Source organism: Lontra canadensis, unplaced genomic scaffold (genome assembly GCF_010015895.1).
Source record: "Lontra canadensis isolate GAN:19392208 unplaced genomic scaffold, GSC_riverotter_1.0 scaffold11, whole genome shotgun sequence".
Classification (NCBI taxonomy): Eukaryota; Metazoa; Chordata; class Mammalia; order Carnivora; family Mustelidae; genus Lontra; species Lontra canadensis.
The window spans coordinates 18,515,471-18,537,446 of NW_022631005.1; the positions used below are offsets into that span (position 1 = coordinate 18,515,471).

The 21,976-nt window shown below is 34.1% G+C and overlaps 1 protein-coding gene across 1 annotated transcript in view; it reads left to right on the forward strand.

Annotated features, from left to right (window-relative positions):
* Positions 1-21,976, forward strand: part of LRP1B (LDL receptor related protein 1B) — a 1,927,222-nt gene that overhangs the window by 689,450 nt on the left and 1,215,796 nt on the right. Inside the window, exon 3 of the mRNA XM_032856138.1 lies at positions 5,432-5,569. Coding sequence (XP_032712029.1) covers positions 5,432-5,569 — 138 coding nt within the window. The remainder of the gene's footprint in view (positions 1-5,431; positions 5,570-21,976) is intronic.

Sequence of the window (21,976 nt, forward strand, 5' to 3'; positions counted from 1 at the left end):
AGAAAAATTTCACTGAAGTTCAGCTCTTAATTCAAGTTGAGATAACTTATAAATGGCAGATAAAAACTCTAATTCATGGGTTTGGTCTTTAAACTTAATAACTTCCCAAGTATGCCATGTTATTTTTCACGAAGAAAACTTGATGGAGAAACCAGAGTTTGGACTTGAAGGATTTTTTTGGGTAAAAAAGAGAGGTTTATTTTCCAGGTGGTGATACTGCATACAGAAAATTCCAGAAGTGGGAATATTTTAGATTATTTTAGGGACATGAAAGATGACTCTGAAGGAAGTTTACTGCAAGTCCTGAAAATAACTTGTAAATAATGTTAATTGAGTTTCAATTATATGATGAAACCAGACCACAGAGTTTGGTTTTGTTGTGGGCAGCAACTGAGAATGGTTGTGATTTTGAGAGTAGTTGTTGGGTGAAAGTGATATTTATAAAACCTATTTTGAGAATATATTGATGGTAGGAAAAGTTAACTCCTTGCATATAGAAGAAAGTGGAAATTAGCCAGGAGTTAAAATGCACTGAACATTCTTTCAGCAATTGTATTTTGAGTCAGGCAGTGTACAGCGTGTTTGTGTTTTTCAGGCAGAGATAGTGGGAAGTTGATCAAAGAGCCTGTGTGAATGCATCTAAGTGTGCTCATGGAACTGCATAAATAACAACCACCACCATAATAATAAAAGGCATGAGAAATAATGAGAGAAAGTGTGTCTACGAGAGGAATTCTGGTCAGCTTTTGAAAGATACTCTTTGCCTCTGGCTTCCCTATTAGTGGGATCAGGGAGACGTTGGCAAAAACACCTCAACAGTGATGGGAGCAGAGGTGGGAGTGAGAAGGGAGCAGGAATACAGCAGGTGTGGTCTTTATTTTGGAGAAATTTAACAGTTAAAAAAAATAGGAAAGAAAGGGTGTCATTTGCAGGAAAGTTCAATCAGCAAAAGTGACTGTTCTTGAATGGAGGCTAAGAAAACTGAATGAGATTATAGACAGAGGATTTAGAACCATTGGAAAGACAGAAATGGGAAATAAAAACAAACAGCAAATATTGATAGGACAAAACTCAGGAAGTGGGATGTAATAGAGTGTAAGGTGGAGATATTAGCTTTGAGGGGAGGATAGATGCTGGTCCTGCTGAGATATGATGAAACAATGACAAGTGTGGATAAATGACTGTATCTACCATTACCAAAGAAAAATCTCTATCCCTCCCCAAAATGTGCTATCACAATTATCTTTAGTCAGAAAAGACATTTGATGAGGCTTAATATCTCTTTAACCATTTTTTTTTTTACTGAACAGAGTAAGATGTTTATATATAAAAATAAGCTAGACTTTCAAAAACAAAGAGATGAGTCACATTGCCCTTGCATTATCCTAGAAAACTTGTTTGTAAAATGAGGTTCAGTTTAAAAAATGAAGCCTATTTCAATTAACTGGATAAAGCTTATAAAAATTTAAAAACATGAATACTATTTTCCTGTGTTTATCTGTTTTAAGTCCTTCTAATGATAGAGCTTCTCTTTCTTATAATTAATTACTATATTTTAAATTCTGCTACCTTGTTCAGGTCACCTAAAATTAGATTTGAGAGACTGGAAGTGTTCTGACTATGCATTACTGAAAACTGAAGTGATAATCCAAGACTACTATGCTTGTTAAATTCTGAAGTGTGTTTGTACTATTATGAAATTCCTCATGTGCTTCCTTGTCACCCAGTCCTCTCAGATCCCCCAAATCCTAACGTTTCAGTAACTGAAGAGATAATTCCAATTATGTCAGGTAGCTTCTGACCCTGTTGCTTGCTAGGTCCAGATTATGACTTCTGGTTTTGAAATGTCTTGAATGCCCAGGGTTTTCATGAGATGAATCATTTTTTGCAACATTGACATAGTCTTAGGAATTCACGTCGTCTCAATGATCACAATCTTCTCCCTGCCACACAGATCATTGGGTAGAATTGGTGATCTAGTTGAGTCTTTTCTTCATTTACAAGGTAGACTAAAGGAGCCTCATAGAATAAGCACACATTTACCACCCAAATGATCATTGGGAATCAAGGATGGATTATTTCTCAAAGCAACCATACACTGAATACCCATATTGCCTGGTTCCTGGGATAATTTCAGTTAAGAACATTGCTGTTTCTTAAACTGCCCCCATCTTCCAGAAAGACAACGACAAAATACTGAAGTTAGCATTTTCCAACTGAAGTATCCCATTACTGGTCAAAAGGGTTTGAGATGCTGATACCCTCAATTTTGAGGTTAATTCCCAAGGCCTGGGGTAATCTCTATAAATAACTTATGCTATTTACTTTTGTGTAATTTGCAAATATTATCATTGCTTTAATGTGCTTTGATATGATGATTTGGGAAGGACTGGTTAAGGTACAATCCTTCAAGCCATCTGCCAGCTGTCTTATCAGTTACCCAGCAGTGATGGAAGTTAAGAAAAGAGTATATTAAAGGTGAGGAAGACCATAGTCTCTAGTCTATGAAGAAACTACTTAGCTCTTTCTTTCATTCAAGCAAATTTCTTTTTTATCCCTACATGTTACCACTAGGAAGAATCTACTAGTTTTGTATACTGCTTCTGAGAAATTCGAACATTTTTTTCTGTTTTCTCAAAATTTGTTTCGTGAATGCCAGATGTGCATTTCACTCCCTCTATCATGTTAATCAGTGACCTGACAATCCTAAGGATGCAAAAACCGAACAAAACAACCAAAAAAACCAAAAACTTTGATTTGAACCAACACATATAATACTTAAACAAACAAACAAACAAAAACCTTGCTTTTAAAAAGAACTACTGAGTCATCTTTGGCCTCTGTAAAATTTCTAGGCTCCCAGGTTTGAAGTGTTCTTTCTGTGGGCTATTTTTGGAATTTTTACAGAGAGATCTAAATATATCTGGCCTAAACACTACTTTGACATTCATGCAAGGATATATATTCTCAAATTTCTAAGAATCAGTCAATTAATTTTAAAAAGAACTGCATTGTGACTCTTGGTCATAGAAATGTATAGTTTTTCAAAACTAATTTATATTTTTCAATTTAATTTTTAAAGTGAATTTATGTTAATCTTATAAATAAAAGATTTAGTATTAGAAACTCTCAGTGAAAAGAGTTTCACTTACTTTATTTCTATAATTTGGATTTAAATTTGTGTATTTGTATTATATATATATTTTCTATATAGGTATTATATATGAATATTTATATATACATTTTTATATAATGTATGTTTTAAAATATATTGATATTCAAGTTACGGACATGTTACAAAAAATGAGTTGTGGATTTGGAGTGATGGGCATTAGACAAAACTAATAGACTTATATGTCAGTAACTGTATAAATATACATGCAAAAAAATGACAGTTAGCCAGTACTTCATCTATTGAAGCTCTATCATAACAATGTATTTATATCCCCCAGATACAAAATGTTGAAAGCTGTTTTAGCATCAAACAAAATCACATATACCCATTACTCATTTTGAGAAGATATTTCAAAACGTATCTTACTTTTGGCAAGTCCAGCTTTGTGGGGAGAGGAATCTTAAGATATAAAAGGAAGTTATGTAATTTAAGTGTTTATGAAAAGGCAGGGGTGCCTGGGTGGCTCAGTTAGTTAAGCGTCTACCTGTGGCTCAGGTCATGATCCTGGAATCCCAGAATCGAGTCTCACCTTGCACTCCCTGCTCAGTGGTGAGTCTGCTTCTCCCTCTGCCCTACACCTACTTGTGCTCTCTCAATTGCTGTCTTTCAAATAAATAAATAAACTCTTAAAAAAAAAAAAAGGAAACACTAGTGTGTGTTGGTAAAGATGCTAAAAGCTTTTGATACAATCCCTACAACAACCTGATGAAGCACAGAAAACATACATAATTTTTTCAGCTTATTGTTTATAAATGATAAGACCAAGAATCTGGCTCCAGAGTCTGTTAACAGATCCACTCTGCTGCATTTTTTTACATAATTAACACATGTTGAATTCCTATTCTGAGCCCACATCTCACAAAAAAGCTCACAAAGTTCAGTGCTTTGCCATCAATAACTTTTGACATTCACAACAAGCCTACAAGGTAAACTCAGTTGATAGTTTTATTTATACATGAGAAAATTAATGCTTAGCTGCTTTAATAAATTAATGTCCCATGGGTATTAACATTGCTGTGATTAAATTCTAAGTGTGCCTGACTATAGAATCTGGGCTCTTGTAGTAATCAGTGTCAGATTAACATTCGATTGCAGTCATATGGCATGACTGCACTCGGATTTAGGAGAGCTGGGCAAGATGAAGAATCACGGCATGGCGAATTTGGAGAGTGCCTATAGAAGAAGTGTAAATAAGTTATGGGAGTAAACAACCTGAACTTTAGATATAGCAGTGTACAATTTGGATGTTGGATGACGGTTCAGAATTGGTGAGCTTCAGAAGACTTGGTATTACAACCTAAATGTATCTATAAAAACGCAAAGGGTGATCATGTAATGTACTATTATCATCAGCAGGAGAACTCAATGAGTATGCTTTGTTCATCATCACCTCCCCACTCCTTAGTAAATTCTGTTGTATTGTAATTGCTCAGTAAAGATTTTTTTAAACAAAAATATCCATATGTAAGTATATAACTAGCTGTTATATACTATTATATATATACAAATATATATATTTACTTATAATAAAGTAAATAAGTATATAACTAGCTATTCTTAATAAAAATGAAATAATTTTAGATTGACAGAACTTCATTTAAATTCCACTAAAATCTTTTTGTTCTTGTTACCCGATTCAATTCTAACAAGAGCTCCGCCAAGGAGTTGGAACTCTCCATATTTCCCAGTTGAGGAAATTGAGATGTACAGTGTTTAAGTACCTGGCCCACTTAATCTAAAGATAAGAGGTAAATTAATGATGCAAAGCAGCCATCAGATTTTAAGTCTATGCCATTTAAAGTTTGAAAAGAATATTCGTGTCTTTAATGTATTATTTGTATTATTTGGAAAAAACACATACTATTTTTTTAAAGATTTTATTTATTTATTTAACACAGAGAGAAAGAGATCACAAGCAGGCAGAGGAACAGGCAGAGAAAGGAGGAAGCAGGCTCCCTGCTGAGCAGAGTGCCCGATGCAGGGCTCCATCTCAGGATTCTGAGCCAAAGGCAGAGGCTTTAACCCACTGAGCCACCCAGACACCCTCAAATACATACTATTTTATATCCTATGCAGTTTTTAAAAAATAGGTTTTTAACCACGTGGGCTAATTTGGACATTCCTGAGAGTCAGAGCTGCTCTCTGGTAGTTATTTTCTATAGTTTTGTCTTGTAAATTAAGGCTGGTAATTTCTTGTGCTTAATGGTTTTAGTATTAAAAGCCAAACTGACCCATTTTTACATTTTTGTTTTTCAGGTCCTGAAGAGGTAGAACTCAAGTGCCCCTTGAATCACATTGCTTGCCTTGGTACCAACAAATGTGTTCATTTATCCCAACTGTGCAACGGTGTCTTGGACTGCTCAGATGGGTATGATGAAGGACTGCATTGTCAGGGTGAGTCCGTTTGTGGAACAATCCAACCACACTATTAAATTATTCACAGTTTAATGGAAGTTCAAGAACCTATAACCTGCCTTTTCTTTCAACCATAACCATATCAGTTATTGAGAAAGCAAGAATTTTATTGCCAGAAACAGTCAATATGCATTTCAAACCTGTAACTTGTTGTGCTTTATTGAAAAATGCCATTAGAAAAAAAAATACATTTGGGCTTTGACACTGGACTCTGAAACAATTGCATATTTCATAGAAAACAGCATTCTTGAGGAAAAGACAAATGAGAAGTCTTTGTCACAGGAGATTAATACCCTACAGTGTCATAAATTTATTTCTCTAAACCTTTGCTTAAACAAAGAGTATTTGAAGTAAAACCTCTGCAACAAAATATTTTAGTATTCCTAGGAATCTTTCCTTAATGTTACTTCCATGAAGTTATACCTACTTTCCTATAATTTTCTTTCTTTTTAAAAAAGCAACATCTATGTTCTACAGTGGTCATGTTTTTACCTACATATTAAGGAAGATAGGGAGAAATAATTAAAATCTAAAAGTTAACAAAAAGTTAACCAGAATATGGAACATTCTAATAAAACTGGTTGGAGAGAGGAAATGAAGTATGAAGCCCCCCCCCCAAAAAAAAAAGAAAAAAGAAAAAGTTGAGGATTGAGGTAAGGACCCAAATCTGGAAACAGAATCGAGGTATCAGTCAAGTAAATTTGGCACCAAGATAAAGCCCAGAAAGAAACCACTGAATCAAAAGTCTCTCAGTCAAATTCCCACCAGCTGAGTATAACACAAAGGGTATTTATTGAAGCTGAGCAGTTAAAGAGTGAGTAACCTGTCCTTTGTGTTGAGGTCAGTAAGACAATAAGGAATAGAAAACTATAGAAAACTAGAGATACATGTCTGGTCTCTGACCAGATTCACACAAACTAATTGCTGCCATGTGCAAACAGGTCACAGGTTACCTAAAGTTCCAGTTTTTCAGAAGCAATTCCATATCTGTATGTGTTTACATCGTTCAATGTAAGCTACTCTTTTTAAAACATTGTGTGGCCAACCATGTACAGACCGAACAAAACCTGTCTGGAGTCCTGTCAGGGCTTACTGGCTTCCAGCTGCCTATAGGGCTGAATGAAGTAACTGGATTCAATACCAGAGATGGAGAGATACACTGGAAAAAAGAGTAAATCTTAGAAAGGTAGTCCAAGGTGGTAAGGCTATTGAGAGACCATAGATCATCCGGGCCACTGGGTCTTTCCCTTTTTCAGAGGAGACTATCTCTGGTTCTATGGACAGATTCAGTCTGAGAAGTTACAGCTTTTCCTTCTTTGGCTGAGTTTTGTTTCTTAGCCTGAATTCTGTCAGGGTCACAAAAGGAGCCAAAAGATTTTCAGTTTTAGTTATGAACACATGTGTAATAATAATTAATAAGATATTTTTTATTTAAAGACCTTTGACATGTATTCGCTTTGTATAATTGGATATTTAAAAGAAGGATATTAACAGAAAAAAGGTAAAGTATGGAATTATAAAGTGATAGGAGTCAAAGAGTTTAATTTTCTTTTCAGAAATTATCTTTTCTAGAGCCTAATTCTACCCACTTCAGTTATAATTCAGGCTTCTTATTACATTAAGGAAAAAAAAAAAGTTTTGGATAGATGTGTGACTGAGCTTCTAAAAGAGTGAAATTATCACATTGCCAAAAACTTCCTCGGAAGTGGTTACACAAATTAGAATATCTCAAACATGTTTCAGTGCTGTGAATCATATGAAAATATATCTGAGTTCTCTAGTAAAATTTAGAGTTGTGATCTAATAGGTGAAGGAATATGTTAATAGTAAAACACGGGATTCATATAAATACAAAGTTTTGGACTAAAAATAAAATGGTACTAGATTTATCTTGAACTTTTAAAAACTCAGTGTATACTTCAGACTGAAATACATTTAACGTTTATAATTGTTTATGGTTCAATCTTTCTTCCTGTTCTAATTCAGGTTTCTAACTGTTCCAACTTTCATATCTTTGTTACTAGTGACAAACTTTTTCTTTTCTTTTTTTTTTTTTGGTAGGAGGCTGATTGAACAATTTTAGCCTTTTAAATATTTCTAAATTTCACCAAATGAAGTGTTTTAAAATGCCAAGTAATTTATTATGGCCTGAGGTGGATTTAGAAAATAAAGAGAAATATATTTGGATCTGTGCTTGCTATTCACCTTACTGGAGGGTGTATCTTCAACCTTTCTCCTAATTTTATGCCACACCCAATGAAAACTTGTTTTCTGATGAGTTAATTAGGCACCAGCCTGTCACATTTCTAAAGAAATTTCTCATCTATAGAGATACAATAAAGAAAGAAACCAGATTAATTCAAACATTGTATTGATTTTTAGAGATGCTTTTCTCTTGTAGAACAATTCTGCCTGAATCACTTTCTCTGTCTAAATCCACTTCTCTTTTTGTTGCATTCTAAGCACATACTCCAATTTAAGTAATTATACATGAAGCCAAAGACGTGATTCAAAGATGCATATGTCTCCTTTTTTTTTTTCTAATAAAGGATCAAAGTACATTTGGTGGTATATTTGTATCCTTTGTGAAAATTAATAAGGAGAAAAGTTTAACATTTTGGAGGTGATATCCTGGTCTTGGGAATGGTTTTGTATCAACGAATTGTTTTCTGAATGTTCCCTAGAAAAAATCAATTTCTTCCTGGTGAGGGTAATGAAAAGATATCTATTATTAATGATTTTCTATAACACTGATATTTTAATCTCCATAATTTAGCTCCATTTGAAGAAAGAAAAATGGATTTTTGTATATGGGTGTACTTATATATAGGGATGTGCTTGTAAAAATTTTACAATGAGAATGTTCAAAATCACTACCTTATATTTTAGAAAACTTCATCTCTTCCTACATAATATTTCATATCAGTAATAATATTACTATATCTAAATTGCATGAGCAATAAAAATGCATTCTGTACAGTCCAAGGCTTCTCAGTACAGGATATTTCCATAGAAATCCTCAGAGCCATGCAAAGAAGTGAACAAATTCAACTAATAGATACCAGATCGACTGAATTGTATCAAAACACTATTTTGAAATTTGATCTTCTTGACGTAATTCATTATGTTAACATTTAAAGTGGCTGTGAACAAGAGAAGCCCCTTTTTAAACTCACAATCCTGTTTAGAGTACATTTGCGGTGCAAAATAACCAAACATTTCAATGTACAAGGGAACAACAGTTTCTGTGACATTGTCCACTTTTACTCTATTAAAAGAATACGGAAACACTTCATGTTAGTGCAAAAAGAGATTCTGTCTTCTGTGTCTCAAGAAAACATGATTATGTAATCTACGTGATTGTTTACCCAGCATCCCAATGTCCTTTTCAATTTGTGTGAAGAGTTTACTAAAACTGATTAGGGAATGAAACTCTCTGCCATCTGAAGAGCTCACCACCCAAACATACAAATATGCACACACAAACACACATACTATTCTTTCCTGATTTCTCTCTTCTATCCTGAACCTGTTCCTACATAATTCTGAGTGTATAACATGTTAATTGGTGTATTTGATATGGAACCGAGAGAAGAATAAGATTCTCTTTTATATCACCTTGAATATATCACCTCGAATATATCTTTTGTATCACTCCTTGAATAATGCATATTCAGAATTCTTAAAATTCCATTTGATTTTTTTACTTTACTTGCCATTTGGAATATAATTTTCCTAATATGTGCAATTACAATTTTCTCCACCCACTCACAATCTATTCTAATGTATTTATTTTAGATTCTAGGAATTCTAATGTATTTATTCTAATGTATTTTAGATACTGATTTATATTTAAAAATTTATGTGGCTTTTTCTTCCTTTTATATTACTACTGGTAAAAATAAAGTCTTAGGAGAAAATACTAAAAAATCCTGGAATTAATTTACAAATTAGAGCTTTCTCAAAATGGACTGAAGTGAAATGGCAAACTTTATTATCTGTAATAACTCAACACAGGAAAATTAGTAATCCTTAAAACTTCTGTTTAAATCACATATATATTCCAAATATTCAGAAACTAATCCAGGTCAATTAATTTGATGCAATAATTGATTTGAGAAAATTAAATGTAATAAATTTAATTTAAAGTAGTAAGATTTTTTTAAAAATTAAAAAAAATAAAGTATTCAGAATTAATCTTTAGTTCAAATGTTCAGGATGCCAGTTTTCATTCCTTCAGAAAAGAAATATTTTACCTTGTGATGATATTTTGTTAGTCATTACAACACTGATTTCAGATGGACACAAGATTAGCTTATGTAGCTACCAGGAAGGAAGGAAGGAAAGAAAGAGGTTGGTGAAGCTGATGAAAAGGGCAAATAATTTTGGAACACTTTATTTATTTATTTTTTACATTCACTTTATTGTATCAGTGAATCTTGCCCTATCCCCATTTTAAAAGTTCCTATTGAAAAATATTGCCAATCCTTTTTCTAAATTAAAACCAGCTTATCATGCTAGAGAAGGGAATTTCAGTATGCAGAATCCAAAAGCAAAGGTATGGAAAAGAGGTAAAATTGCAGGCAATGTTAGAGGAAGTATATCTTCCAGCAACACAAAGCTTAAAGCTCGTGGAGAGAAAGAAACTTGACCAGTGTGTTTTCAAGTTACTTGAAACATCAATAAGCCAAGAGCTAGAAAACAAACAGCTATAATTACCCAGGAGGACCTGGGTTTGTGTGTTCAGACCACTTTAGATTATTGAAGTTCCTGCAACTTAAAAGTAGATTTTGCTATATATATATATAATATATATATATATATATTTAATATATATATAATATATATATATATATATATATTTTTTTTTGTCTTGAGTTGTGCTAAGGTGATCGCAGAGTCTCAAATCTATCTCAAGTATAAGCATTTTCTCTCAAAATGATTAGCTTCAGTAACTGAGTTAGTTTAGTGAAAGCCTATGACTCTTACCACTGGTTGATTTCAGGACCTAATGCTTTTTAGAAGCAAAGCAACAATTCTTATGAAGAATAAGTCTTCTACAAGTGTATCATCCTTTTGCAAGGCTATTACAGATGTTTATATCGACAAATGACACCTATGTGAAAATTAGGTGAATGTACTTGAACACTTCTAAATATATGTATGTGTCTATATGTATGTGCATATTAATGTATACACACAGAGAGACATATGTACCCATATAGAGGTACATATAAATGTGTATATTAATTTTCCAGAGTTTTAGACTTATAACTTCTGTTTAATTAGAAATATGTTGTTGCACAGATATCTGATTTCTTAATGCTGATTTGTTAGAAGTGATTGCTAGACTAATCCTTCTCAAGAGACTTGGAGTTCAGATTTCAATTGTTTGTTTGAATATGTTGACTTCTATAGATAGCTGACAAGCTAACTGACTGCCTGTGGGGAGAAGATAACTAATGTGGCTCTATGTCATAGCCCAGCATGTGAAAAGATAATCTAAAGTAGTTTATTGTTTATTGGAAGTGAATCTTTTTTTTAGTGGGTTTACATCTTTGATTAATGTTAATATATATGAATTAGAGTTCTCTGGCCCCAAACAAAATTGTTTTTAAGAATAACTGGAAAACAGACTTTGCAATGTAAAAAGAATATCCTATAAGCATAGTAATAGCTTAAAAATGATCAAACACTGAAGGATCTAACTTAAAAAAAGATACTCATTATTAAAACATCATCACAGATTCTATATCTTTCTTCTTGGTAAACAGTGGTTTAAAACTAGCTCGTATTACATCCATATTTTTTGATCCAGTCTTTTCTGTGGTAAGAATCCTGGTGCATTATGGACCTTTAATTGCTGCTGAATTATACTCTATTTCTAGGTGATTTTGGTTTTAAACAGACATAAGTCAAAACCACGAATCCACAACTTACACCCCAGTGGAGTATTTATTCTGTTTGCTTAATATCTGTAGAACAAGGAGCAAGTGCTTTGATATAGAGATTGACTACTTGGTTTGAAACAACTCCTATGATGCCTGTACCTAAAATATACCAACCTCTTACATAGAATGACTGTGCAAAACCACAAAAAGCCAGAGAACTCAGCTTACCCAACTCTTCCCCCAGTAATATCTCTGAAAGAAGAAACTTGTTAATAGTTCCACTAATTTGGGAATAGTTAATTTGCATGGATATTGATGGACACTGGGACTCATTTACCTGGATCTCTCCCTCATAGTTCCCTTCCTAATATGATGGAAAACAGAGAATAGTATGTAAGAAATAATAATGGATATGAGGCCAAAATGAACTTTCCAAACTGTGCCAAAAGAAACACTATAAAGTTTTCCCTATATTGAATTCATTAATTCACTTCAATAAATTTTATTGACTGCTGAGAGTATTCTAAACACTTACCTAAGCACTGGGGATGTAGAAAATCCTATTTTCTGCCTCCATGGAATTCACTTGTCATAATGGAGGTATGTAGAAATTGCTGAGGAAGACTAAAATGAAGAGCATCTAATTCTGCTGGAGGGGATGCAAGAAAATTCCCTCAGAAAGCTGATGGTTGACACATGTCTCACTCTAAGGGTTTGGTAGGCAAACGCGGGAAAGGAGACCATTTCAAAAGGGGGGAACTATGTGTACAGAGACACAGGTGTTTAAGAAAACATGGTACACTCAAGAGAGCTCTTAAGTTCTTTGGTAAGGTTGATGCATAGGGTTCTAAGCAGAGAAGGATGAAGTAGAACCTGAAAAAACACCTGATATTAGACCTGGAGTGTTTACATTAGAATAAGGATACGATATGACCTACCTGAAAAACAAGAGAAAGAGAATGGAAGATGACTCTAAAATGTATTCTCAATATTATAAGGGTGGTATATATTTTACTATTAAGCATAAGAAGATTAGAATTATTGCATATATGGGGCAGGTTCTGTGATTTATTCTTAGAAGGTTAAAATGTACATTATTATAAACATAACACTTTGAGCTAAACAGTCACTTTTGTTTACATTGACCAGATCCCAAACAAGGCATGAGATATGTTATTCTTTAATGTATCACTTTCATATAAGTAGAAGTCAAAACAGATGACAAGGAAAGCCATTTTATGTGAGCTCCTTTTCCAATGAAAGTTAGGAACTTGGAATGTGTATTTACTATTTTAAGCAACCAGAATCCTATCTTTAGCAACCACTAAAGTAGTATCTTAGTTGATGCCTAAGTTTTGCCCTCTTGTATCTTAACTTTGGGAAATGGATGACAGTTCTAATATTATTCAAAAGTATGAATTATAATAAACTGTCCCTCAGCTCTCTACTCAACCTCAAATGTGAGGGCAAATCCCCTATAATTCATTATTTAGTTTTTGACACAAGCAGCTTGATACTTTACAAAGTAAGGAATTAAAGCAGGTAGCTGAGATTGACTGGCATCCCCAGGAGTCACACAGAAAAGCAGTGTGAGAGCAAGGTTTAAAAACTGTGACCTTGAGTTTTTGTTCTCCAGTTTTGACTACTGAGCCTTAACATATCAACTCAGAGAAATGCATAAAATTGTTATGCTTCAGCATCCTTCCTGAACCGTTCTTAAAGGAGCAAGATGGCCTGTAGAAAATCAACTGAAAAACATTTTTGAGCTAACTATATGTTTCCTGTCAGTTTTATTAATTGATTGAGCAGGGGAAAAAAATGTGCTGAGTGAACCACAAGCTGAAAAACTATATAACAAGCTTGCAGAATTGAATGTCTCAATCTGACTATTAGCTTTATCCCCTTGAGAAAAATTAGTGCTTTCATTTGATAAAGGATGTATAAAGGATTTGGGGAAGTTCATTTTAACTCTTTGAAGTAGATTTGCACTAATTACAATAGGAAGTGACAAAAGAGAAGAGAAAAAAAAAGGGAAAAAAACCTAGGTATCCACTTCCATAATAGGATCTGGAAGGAAAAATGACACTTCTTAAAGTCATTCAATAGACAAAGTTTAAATTTTGAAAGAAAAAACCCAATACTCTTCCAATAAATAACCAAAAAATAATTAGAAGATTTGAGATTTATTAAGCTTGATCTGGAATTCTAGGAAGTTTTACAGAATTCTATAGAGGACGATGTCAAGAGATTTTCACACCTTCAGCCAATGTTTTCAATTCTGAATTTCTAATCTGTTCAAAATTGCAGAAAAATACTATTTCTGTTGTTTTTTCTCTGCTCCACTGTTATCATTTATACAGTAAACCTTATTCTGTTGGATTCCATGTGTTATAATCCTGTCATAACTGAATATTTAATATATTAAATGATATTCAAAAAAACAAAATAGCTACAAGACTGGTGACTTCGAGGCTCCTGGGTGGCTCAGTCAGTTAAGTGTCTGCCTTCTGCTCAGGTCATGATCCCAGGGTTCTGGGATCCAGCCCTACATCGGGCTCTCCCTGCTCAATAAGGAGCCTGCTTCTCTCTGTCCCTCTGTCTGCTGCTCCCCTTGCTTGCACTCTTCTCTCTCTCTCTCTCTCTCTCTGTCAAATAAATAAAATCTTTAAGAAAAAAAAAAAAAAAAGACTGGTGACTTTGGAGCTTTCCATAATTAGTCCCTTCATAGTCGAATCAAACATTGATTTGTTTTTCATTCATGTGGAGACAGAAAAATATGCACATTGTATTTTAAGTTTCTCCTAAGCTTTCTAAATGTACTTGTATATTTGTCTTCAGACATAAGAAACACATTAAAGATTAATTTCTGAAGAAATACACACAACCTAGATTTATTTCTGTCAGCTGAGAATTTGCCTTCCAGCTCCCCATTAGGTTTGTGAATTAGTGAAAGCATGAAATTGACAATTGACCTCTGTATGCCAAGTAGGATTGTAGAACCAGTCCAGACAACCCATTGTGGTTGTGGAAGCCATAGGATGCCAACCAAAGTGAGATCAGTGTGCTGTCAGAGCATCTCCTGAATTAGGTCAGTGTGACCGTGAGCCAAGTCTTGAACATCAGATAAAAAGGAGAATGGGAAGGGCAAGCCCAAAGAGCACTTTTCAGTTCCATTAGCTGAAATGTGTGGCATGTTCTCATTCAATATACAGGTATGAAACTCAGAGTGCCAAGAAAAAAATCTGTGCAGCTCAATAAATGGCTCAAAGAAGTATCCAATATTTTCAGAGTAGAAACACTAAGAATCTGAATTGTCTAACTTTTAATTAGGTCAATTACATTTTAAAAGTTTTCAAAGAATTTTGGAAAAAAATGTTAAAAGATACAGTATAAATTGCTTTTAAGTTCATATGGAATATCTAAATACTTATTATATTAAAATTATATATAATTTATTATAATATAGAAAAATATTTTTGCATAAGTATTCTGTTAGATTTTCCTAGCCGACATCTATTGGATATCCAGCTGAATTGCTTATTTCAGGAAATTAAAACATACATATTTTTATGCCTTTCACTTGTGTTCTGGTTCATTTGCTCTTGTTTTCAAAACCAGGATAAGGTGATGATTCCAGTCAAGTTTGTACTGTGAGTGCTCCATCCTACTCACAAATGACTTCCAGTTCCTTTTCAATAAGTTAGGTTTTCACCCTACCCATTTAAACTTACTATGCAAAGAAAATGTGCAGAGCTGAGAAAAATATGCTTAGAGGGTCAAAGCCTAATAATTTTGCCCAACACAGTGTTACTTACCTGCTGAGGTGATTTTTCAATGCAAATGTGCCTTGGTTTAATTCGTCTTTTTTCTTCCTATATATACATCTTATACCCCTAATAGATTGGAACATCTAATGAAACGGTATTTAACTTCTACCTTAGTCACTTCGCTGCAGGGAGTCAGTCAACAGGGCAGGGAGGACAAAGGCACAGGAAACAGTGGTTAAGTGAAAAAATGTACGGACTCCTGTAGAGTAACTCATGGGGTAAAGTATACTACACAGTATGCTAAAATTCTTGGCCTCAAACAATGTGCTCTTTGTCAGGAAGATTCATTCCTGCATTTTACCTAAAGTGATTTGCTCCTTTCAGTTTTGTTTCTCCTTATTTACTAGAGATACCTGTAATATGCAGAGGGAAGCAAAGGTCTGCTCTATGACTATAAGTACAAATAGAGAAGCAGCAATAACTTTCTCTCAGCGTGAAGCAGACCTGGAAGATAATAGGGCCAGAAGGGATTTTCAGAGGTCATCCAGTCCATCCATCTGCCTTTAGGCTGGACTGAACCCAAACTTGCCTAGACAAATTGCCACCTACGTAATTCTGAAGACCTCCAGGGAGAGAAATTCTAACAGCCATTTTTAGTAACACAGTCAATGCTTAGCAATTTGTACTCTGAACAAATGCTTGCGTAATGTATTATAAAATTCTCCATGCTTTCCCAATTTTTACTCTTTTTGGTCCAACATATTCCTATAGGTTAATCGTGTTTTTCTTGCACCTCTCCACACAGTTTCAAATTTTCAAAATTTTTAAAGTTATAGACTGCCCCCCCAACCAATCCAGATACAGTTTAAGTGAATAGTGTTCTCTATAACTGACTGTCAGCATTTCTGACTCCTGTGATTATTCTTTATGTGTTTTCTTATACCTTAACATTGCCTTGTTCACTCATGTTGTTTCTGTTAGGAATTGTCTTAGGCTATGAAAAACAGATCTTAAAAAAAAAATACAAAAATAAAAAAGAAAGAAAGAAAGAAAGAAAGAAAGAAAGAAAGAAAGAAAGAAAGAAAGAAAGAAAAGAAAAAATGTCCAGAGATAGATGTTCCATGTCAGGGAAGATGATTTCATGATGTGATCTCTGTTCCAGGTCCCCATGCTTCTCTTCAGCCATTTTTCTCAATTGTTTTCCACCCTCAAGTAGGCTAAGGCCATAGATGGCCACTGCAACTCCAAATATCACATCCCCATTCCATGAGGAAGGAAGAAGAATAAAATATCCCAACCAAGCAAGTCAAATTCTGTCTTAAAGGACTTTACCAAATTTCTATCTCTGTGCCATTGGCCAGAATTTTAACACACAACCACCCTTCTTTGGATTAAAGGCTGGGAGATGTAGGTTTTTCAAGTATACAAACACCACTTCAATAAAATCAGACTTGGAAGAAAGGGATAATAGATATTCTGTAGCAACTAGAAGTTTTTGCTATATGTGCTTTAATAGAGCAATCAGATAGTTGACTGCTAGACACATAGGGATTCAGTTGTACTATGTTGGGTGAAACCTATGGGAAAATTCTGAAGGACAGAGAACTGGTCAGTAATAGCTCTGTAGTTTTGAAAACCAGTGAAATGAGATGTTCAGGCAATATCACTAAAACTCCTTCCAGGTATAAAATTGTTTAAATGAATAAAAATATTCAATACCCCTGAAAAATGGTAAGAAAAGGGTCAGCTGCACTGTACCAAAGAGTTGCCAAATATCCAGACTCAGTGGCCATGGAGGAGAGTTCCTGGGAAGTCAGTAAGGGCTGGCTGCTGCCTGAGAAAAACCCCAGATAAATTTGATTTACAAGAGAATGATACTCTCTCTCCCTTCCTCTTTCCCTCTCAATTTCGCTCGTTTCCTTCTTCCGTTCTCTTCCATTTCCTTCTCTCTCCCTCTATTTCTATCATTGCTCTCTGCCCCCTTTCGGGCTTTACTTTACATTTTTATTCCTTCAAATTGGGCTTAAACTTAAGACTTTAAAAAACTATCACAATTTCAAAATCTTTGCTATTATTTCACATCTGTGGTCAGCCAACCTTATTTCATAATTTATTTTTACTATGTGGTCTGTCGTCATATATAAATGTTGTTTTATTTAATATTTTGAGAATGCCAAATCATGTTAAGCTCCTTTGTTTATCTTATTCCCTCTCTGATGGTAAACTTCCTGTTGCTTGTATGTTTTGTTTTGCTTTCCTAAGACTATCAGTTGTTTCCAACCAAAAGAATACATCACAAATACTTTATTGCTGCTAATTTTTATTTTATTTTGAAGGATCCTTTATTTTTTTTAATTTTTTTCTTTTTTCTTTTCTTTTCTTTCTTTCTCTCTCTCTTTTTTTAAAAGATTTTATTTATTTATTTGACAAACAGAGATCACAAGTAGGCAGAGAGGCAGGCAGAGAGAGAGGAAGGGAAGCAGGCTCACTGCTGAGCAAAGAGCCCAATGCGCGGCTCGATCCCAGGATCCCAGGATCATGACCTGAGCTGAAGGCAGAGGCTTAAACCCACTGAGCCATCCAGACCTCCCCACCCTTTTTTTTTTGAATTCCAAATTCCATCAGGTGATTACCTCTGCCATTTTTTATACTCCCAAATCAATTTTTATATATGAGATCCCAGTTAAGAAAGTAGTTTTTACCACATGGTCCTAGAAAGTAAGTAGGCATTATATAGGCACTGGAGCATATGATAATAAAATCTCACAGTAAAAACAACATATTGTATAGTTACATATATGTATGTGTATACACACACACACACACAGAGACAGAGAGAGAGAGAGAGGGAGAGGAGAAGAGAAATGGAGTATGAATATAGTGTAGTATCACATGATTCCCACTAGAGTTCTAAAATTAAAATTCTGAATGTCTAAGAGAAGAGCAAGATGAAGAATTCTATGTGCTGAGAGGAATCAAAGTCAGAATAGAAAATGTTGGTGATTATACCAAATTCCCTATGCAAATAGCACATTAATCTTTTCCCCTTCATTTTAATAATAGGTAAATCCACATTGGTGTGGTGGTAAGCTTCCCTTTTGAATGGCAAGGGAGGAGCTGGAGAACTTCCTGGGATGAAACTAAAGGCCTCTTCCACCTAGCCACTCTGTATTAAGAAGAGCTGTATGGGTTAGCGAGCCAGGACGGTGTGGCTGGTCTGGTGTTAACGACATAACTTAAAAGTTCATGTCTTTTAAGAACCTGGAGTTGAAACAAATGTTACAGAATTGCAGTCAGCAATATCTGCCAAACTGGAATTACTGTATTTCTAGTTTATACATTGCACTGGATTTCAGAGCCCAGAGCCCCCAAAATCAGAAGAAAAAATTGACTTCAGGCACACATGTAAAAACATAGATTGGATTTTTAAATTGCTGCTATATTATTATACTCCTTGCTCAAATAGAAATGATTACTATGGAAGAAAGAAATAGCTTTCTTAAAAAAAAAAAAACAAGTTAGATACAGAGACATCCTTTATTATTGTCAAAGACTGTTTTTGTTTGTTTCTGGCTTAAAGTATCTGTGTTGAAATCTAAGGTTTTTTTCTATTTGATTGTTGGATTTTTCTCCTAAAGTTGATTTAGTTCACCAATATATATTTTCCTTTTTCTTCAATAGCTTTTTCTAAAACAAGGCAATGTTAAGGTATAAGAAAACACATAAAGTGACATTTTTTGTTGTTGTTTTTTTGGATGTGTAATAGTTTCTGTGAGAAATATTTCCCAAAGCAAATATAAATATTTCCAATAACTAAATTATAATGATTTTTTGCTATTCAGATACACCTGGAATATATAATAATTCTTTTGAAGAGGCAATTAGCACTTAGTTCAGTGACTTAGGTAGTGTAACTTTTTTGACATTTTGTTTTATTGTATGCAGCCAAGGTACTGCATATCTACAAAGAACAAATACTAACCTAAATAAGAAATGCCCAAACGTTTTCATGTAAGTTGACGAATGTAGAGGATTAAAGGATTATCCAATCATCTTTATGAGGTCATAGAAGAGTTGATCACTTACTATCTTGTCAGTACAGCTTGTTATCTACCTCTATTCCAATCTAAATAAAAACTGGAATATTGTGTCAGACAGGTTTCCTAACTCTTTAGAAATAAATGGCAATATATAGTTGCATCACAGAAGCACATTGTTGTCAATGTTTAGGATCATATTTTATGCTGTAATAGTGATTAAAACTTAATATTTTGAATTGCAGTTGCTTGCTTACTTTTTAATTGGACAAGTGATTTTATAGTTGGCTTTGTAAGACTGGTCACCAATAAACAAGGCATGGAACACAAACTTGATATGTTAAGGCTCATTTTACTTGAGAAATATAAGGGGAGGATGAATATTTTCCCTTGCTTTTACCATATACTGGGAGGAGAATATATTTGAACTAAAATTAGGTATGAAACTATAATTGAACTAATGTGTGTAAAGATCAAATAAATGCTCAGCTTAGGATAGTTATAATTAAATTATAATATTTTAATAGTACCTCTGTGGAAGTCTAATTTAGTAGTATAGATCAGACGGGTGCCATTAAAGCAATCAAAATGGATAGAATAGATAAGGATCTACAAATGAACTATGGGTGGATTGATGGGTGGATGGAAGGATGATCTAGCAAATAAGACAAGACATCACATGTCAGAGAGAAGGTTTTGTGGGAAAAAACTGATTTATACAAATTTATTAAAAAATTTGAAATTGGATGAACTGGTGTTGGAGCCTATGAAATCTCAGTAAGTTTAATATCCAACAGGCAGGAAAATGGTATAAAATGAACATAACATTTATATGGTGTGCATGTCATAGATGAATCTGGACTAGGTAAAGAAAAAAATAGTTCAATAGAGAATAATATCCAAAGTTGACTCAATGTCAACTATTTTGTTTGATGACAAAGAATTCTTCACTCTAGTATCCTTATATCACTTTCGTGGTCAGATCATCAAAGCTGCATCTTAAATTACAATGAGCTTAATTAGGTATAGAAAAGGGAAGATCATGTCTTCCAAAGGGGGGGCATAGAAGAAAGAAATTATATGAAATATTTTGTTTTATTCAAAAGCATGCCCAAAGTGTCTCTCATGGGTCGGTTATCACTTAAGGTAATTTTCTTTTCAGACTTCAGTGCTTCAGAAATACATTTCCTTCAGAGTTGTATATCTATGTTAGTTTCATGTTTTTCATAGAGTCAGTCTTCAAAAATATTATTGTTTTACTTAATCTTTTATTTACCTATTAGATAAATATTTGCTGAAAATCCAAGATAAGCCAGTCACTACGCTGGGCTCTGGAAATATGCAGATGGTTTTTATCCTTAAAGGGTTTCCATAATTGTTTATGGATGCAACACATTGGTATATAATTACGAACTATATAGTTAGAGCACTGATAGAAAAACACAATTGGCCCTGAAGCTTGAGTTCCCCCAAAGGAATATTGCCATGATCAATTCTAAGTATATCCATCACTTACAGGGAACATGGTCAAAATATACTGAATTTTACTTTGATTCACATTTCTTTTTAATCTTCAGGTAAGAAATAATCAGAAAGTCCATTGAAATGTTTCCCAAGTTGTACTTTGTAGGTCTTTTGCATTTGCAATTGACTGTATTACTTTTGAGTATCTTTAACAAAAATGAGGACTTATGGGCTCAGGTAACTTCTTACTTCTTCAAGTCCAGGGAAAATGCAGTTGTTTTTGCCAATACTTCTAATCAATATCTTGAGCCTGAATTTTGGCAGCTCCTTCATTGTGCCTTTCATTCCACTCATTAGGAATTAAGTGGAAGTGCCCGGAATCACTGCTTTCTTCCCTTCACCTCTATCTGTCTTAAATCCACCAATACTTATACTAGTGTCTATATTAGTATGTCTTTTCCCATACTTAAATGTCCATCACCACAGAACTATAATTGTAGAGCTTCTTACTTTGTCTTCTTTTCTCATTCTTTCAGTGTGCCCTCTATAACTCAGTCCACTATTTACAGAATTCCCTTACATGTTCAACCTCATCTCTCAAAAATTCATCAGCTTCCTGGCCCTCCCTGATTCCCCTGCAGACCTCTCAAATGAAAACTGTTTTCCCCTAAAAATTCTACCATTGGGTTTAAAGTAGCAAATTTGGGGGTAATTTTCCTCCCTCCTCCTTGTTGTTATCATGTTATGATGTGATTCCCAGGTAATTCTGTCTTCTTTTTTCAATCATTGTAGCTCTGTCTACCCAATACTACTTCTATTTTAATTCTTGGACAATTCAGTAGACTTTTAGGTAGTATCTATAATAACTCGGCCTCCCAATTTCTTTATCCAATGTCAGCTACTCACACCAGTTGCCATTCTCTCGAGTCTGGAATTTGCTATTGGTAACCCTTGCAAGCCCTCCATCATCTCAACTTTCAGGTTTCTGACCACAACCACCAATCTTTCTAGCTCACTACCTTTACTATTTCTTATGTCTTCTAGTCTTCCATCCTAATAATCTACCAGAGTATTAGGTCCATTTGTATTCCAAGATTTTCACAGGTTTAGACACACTTGATATGTTCACTTCCCCTTTTTACTATTCTTCAATTCCGTGGTCTATTATTTAATCACTTTACTGCATACCACATCAGCTCCTTAGCCATTCTCTTGCAACCTCATACT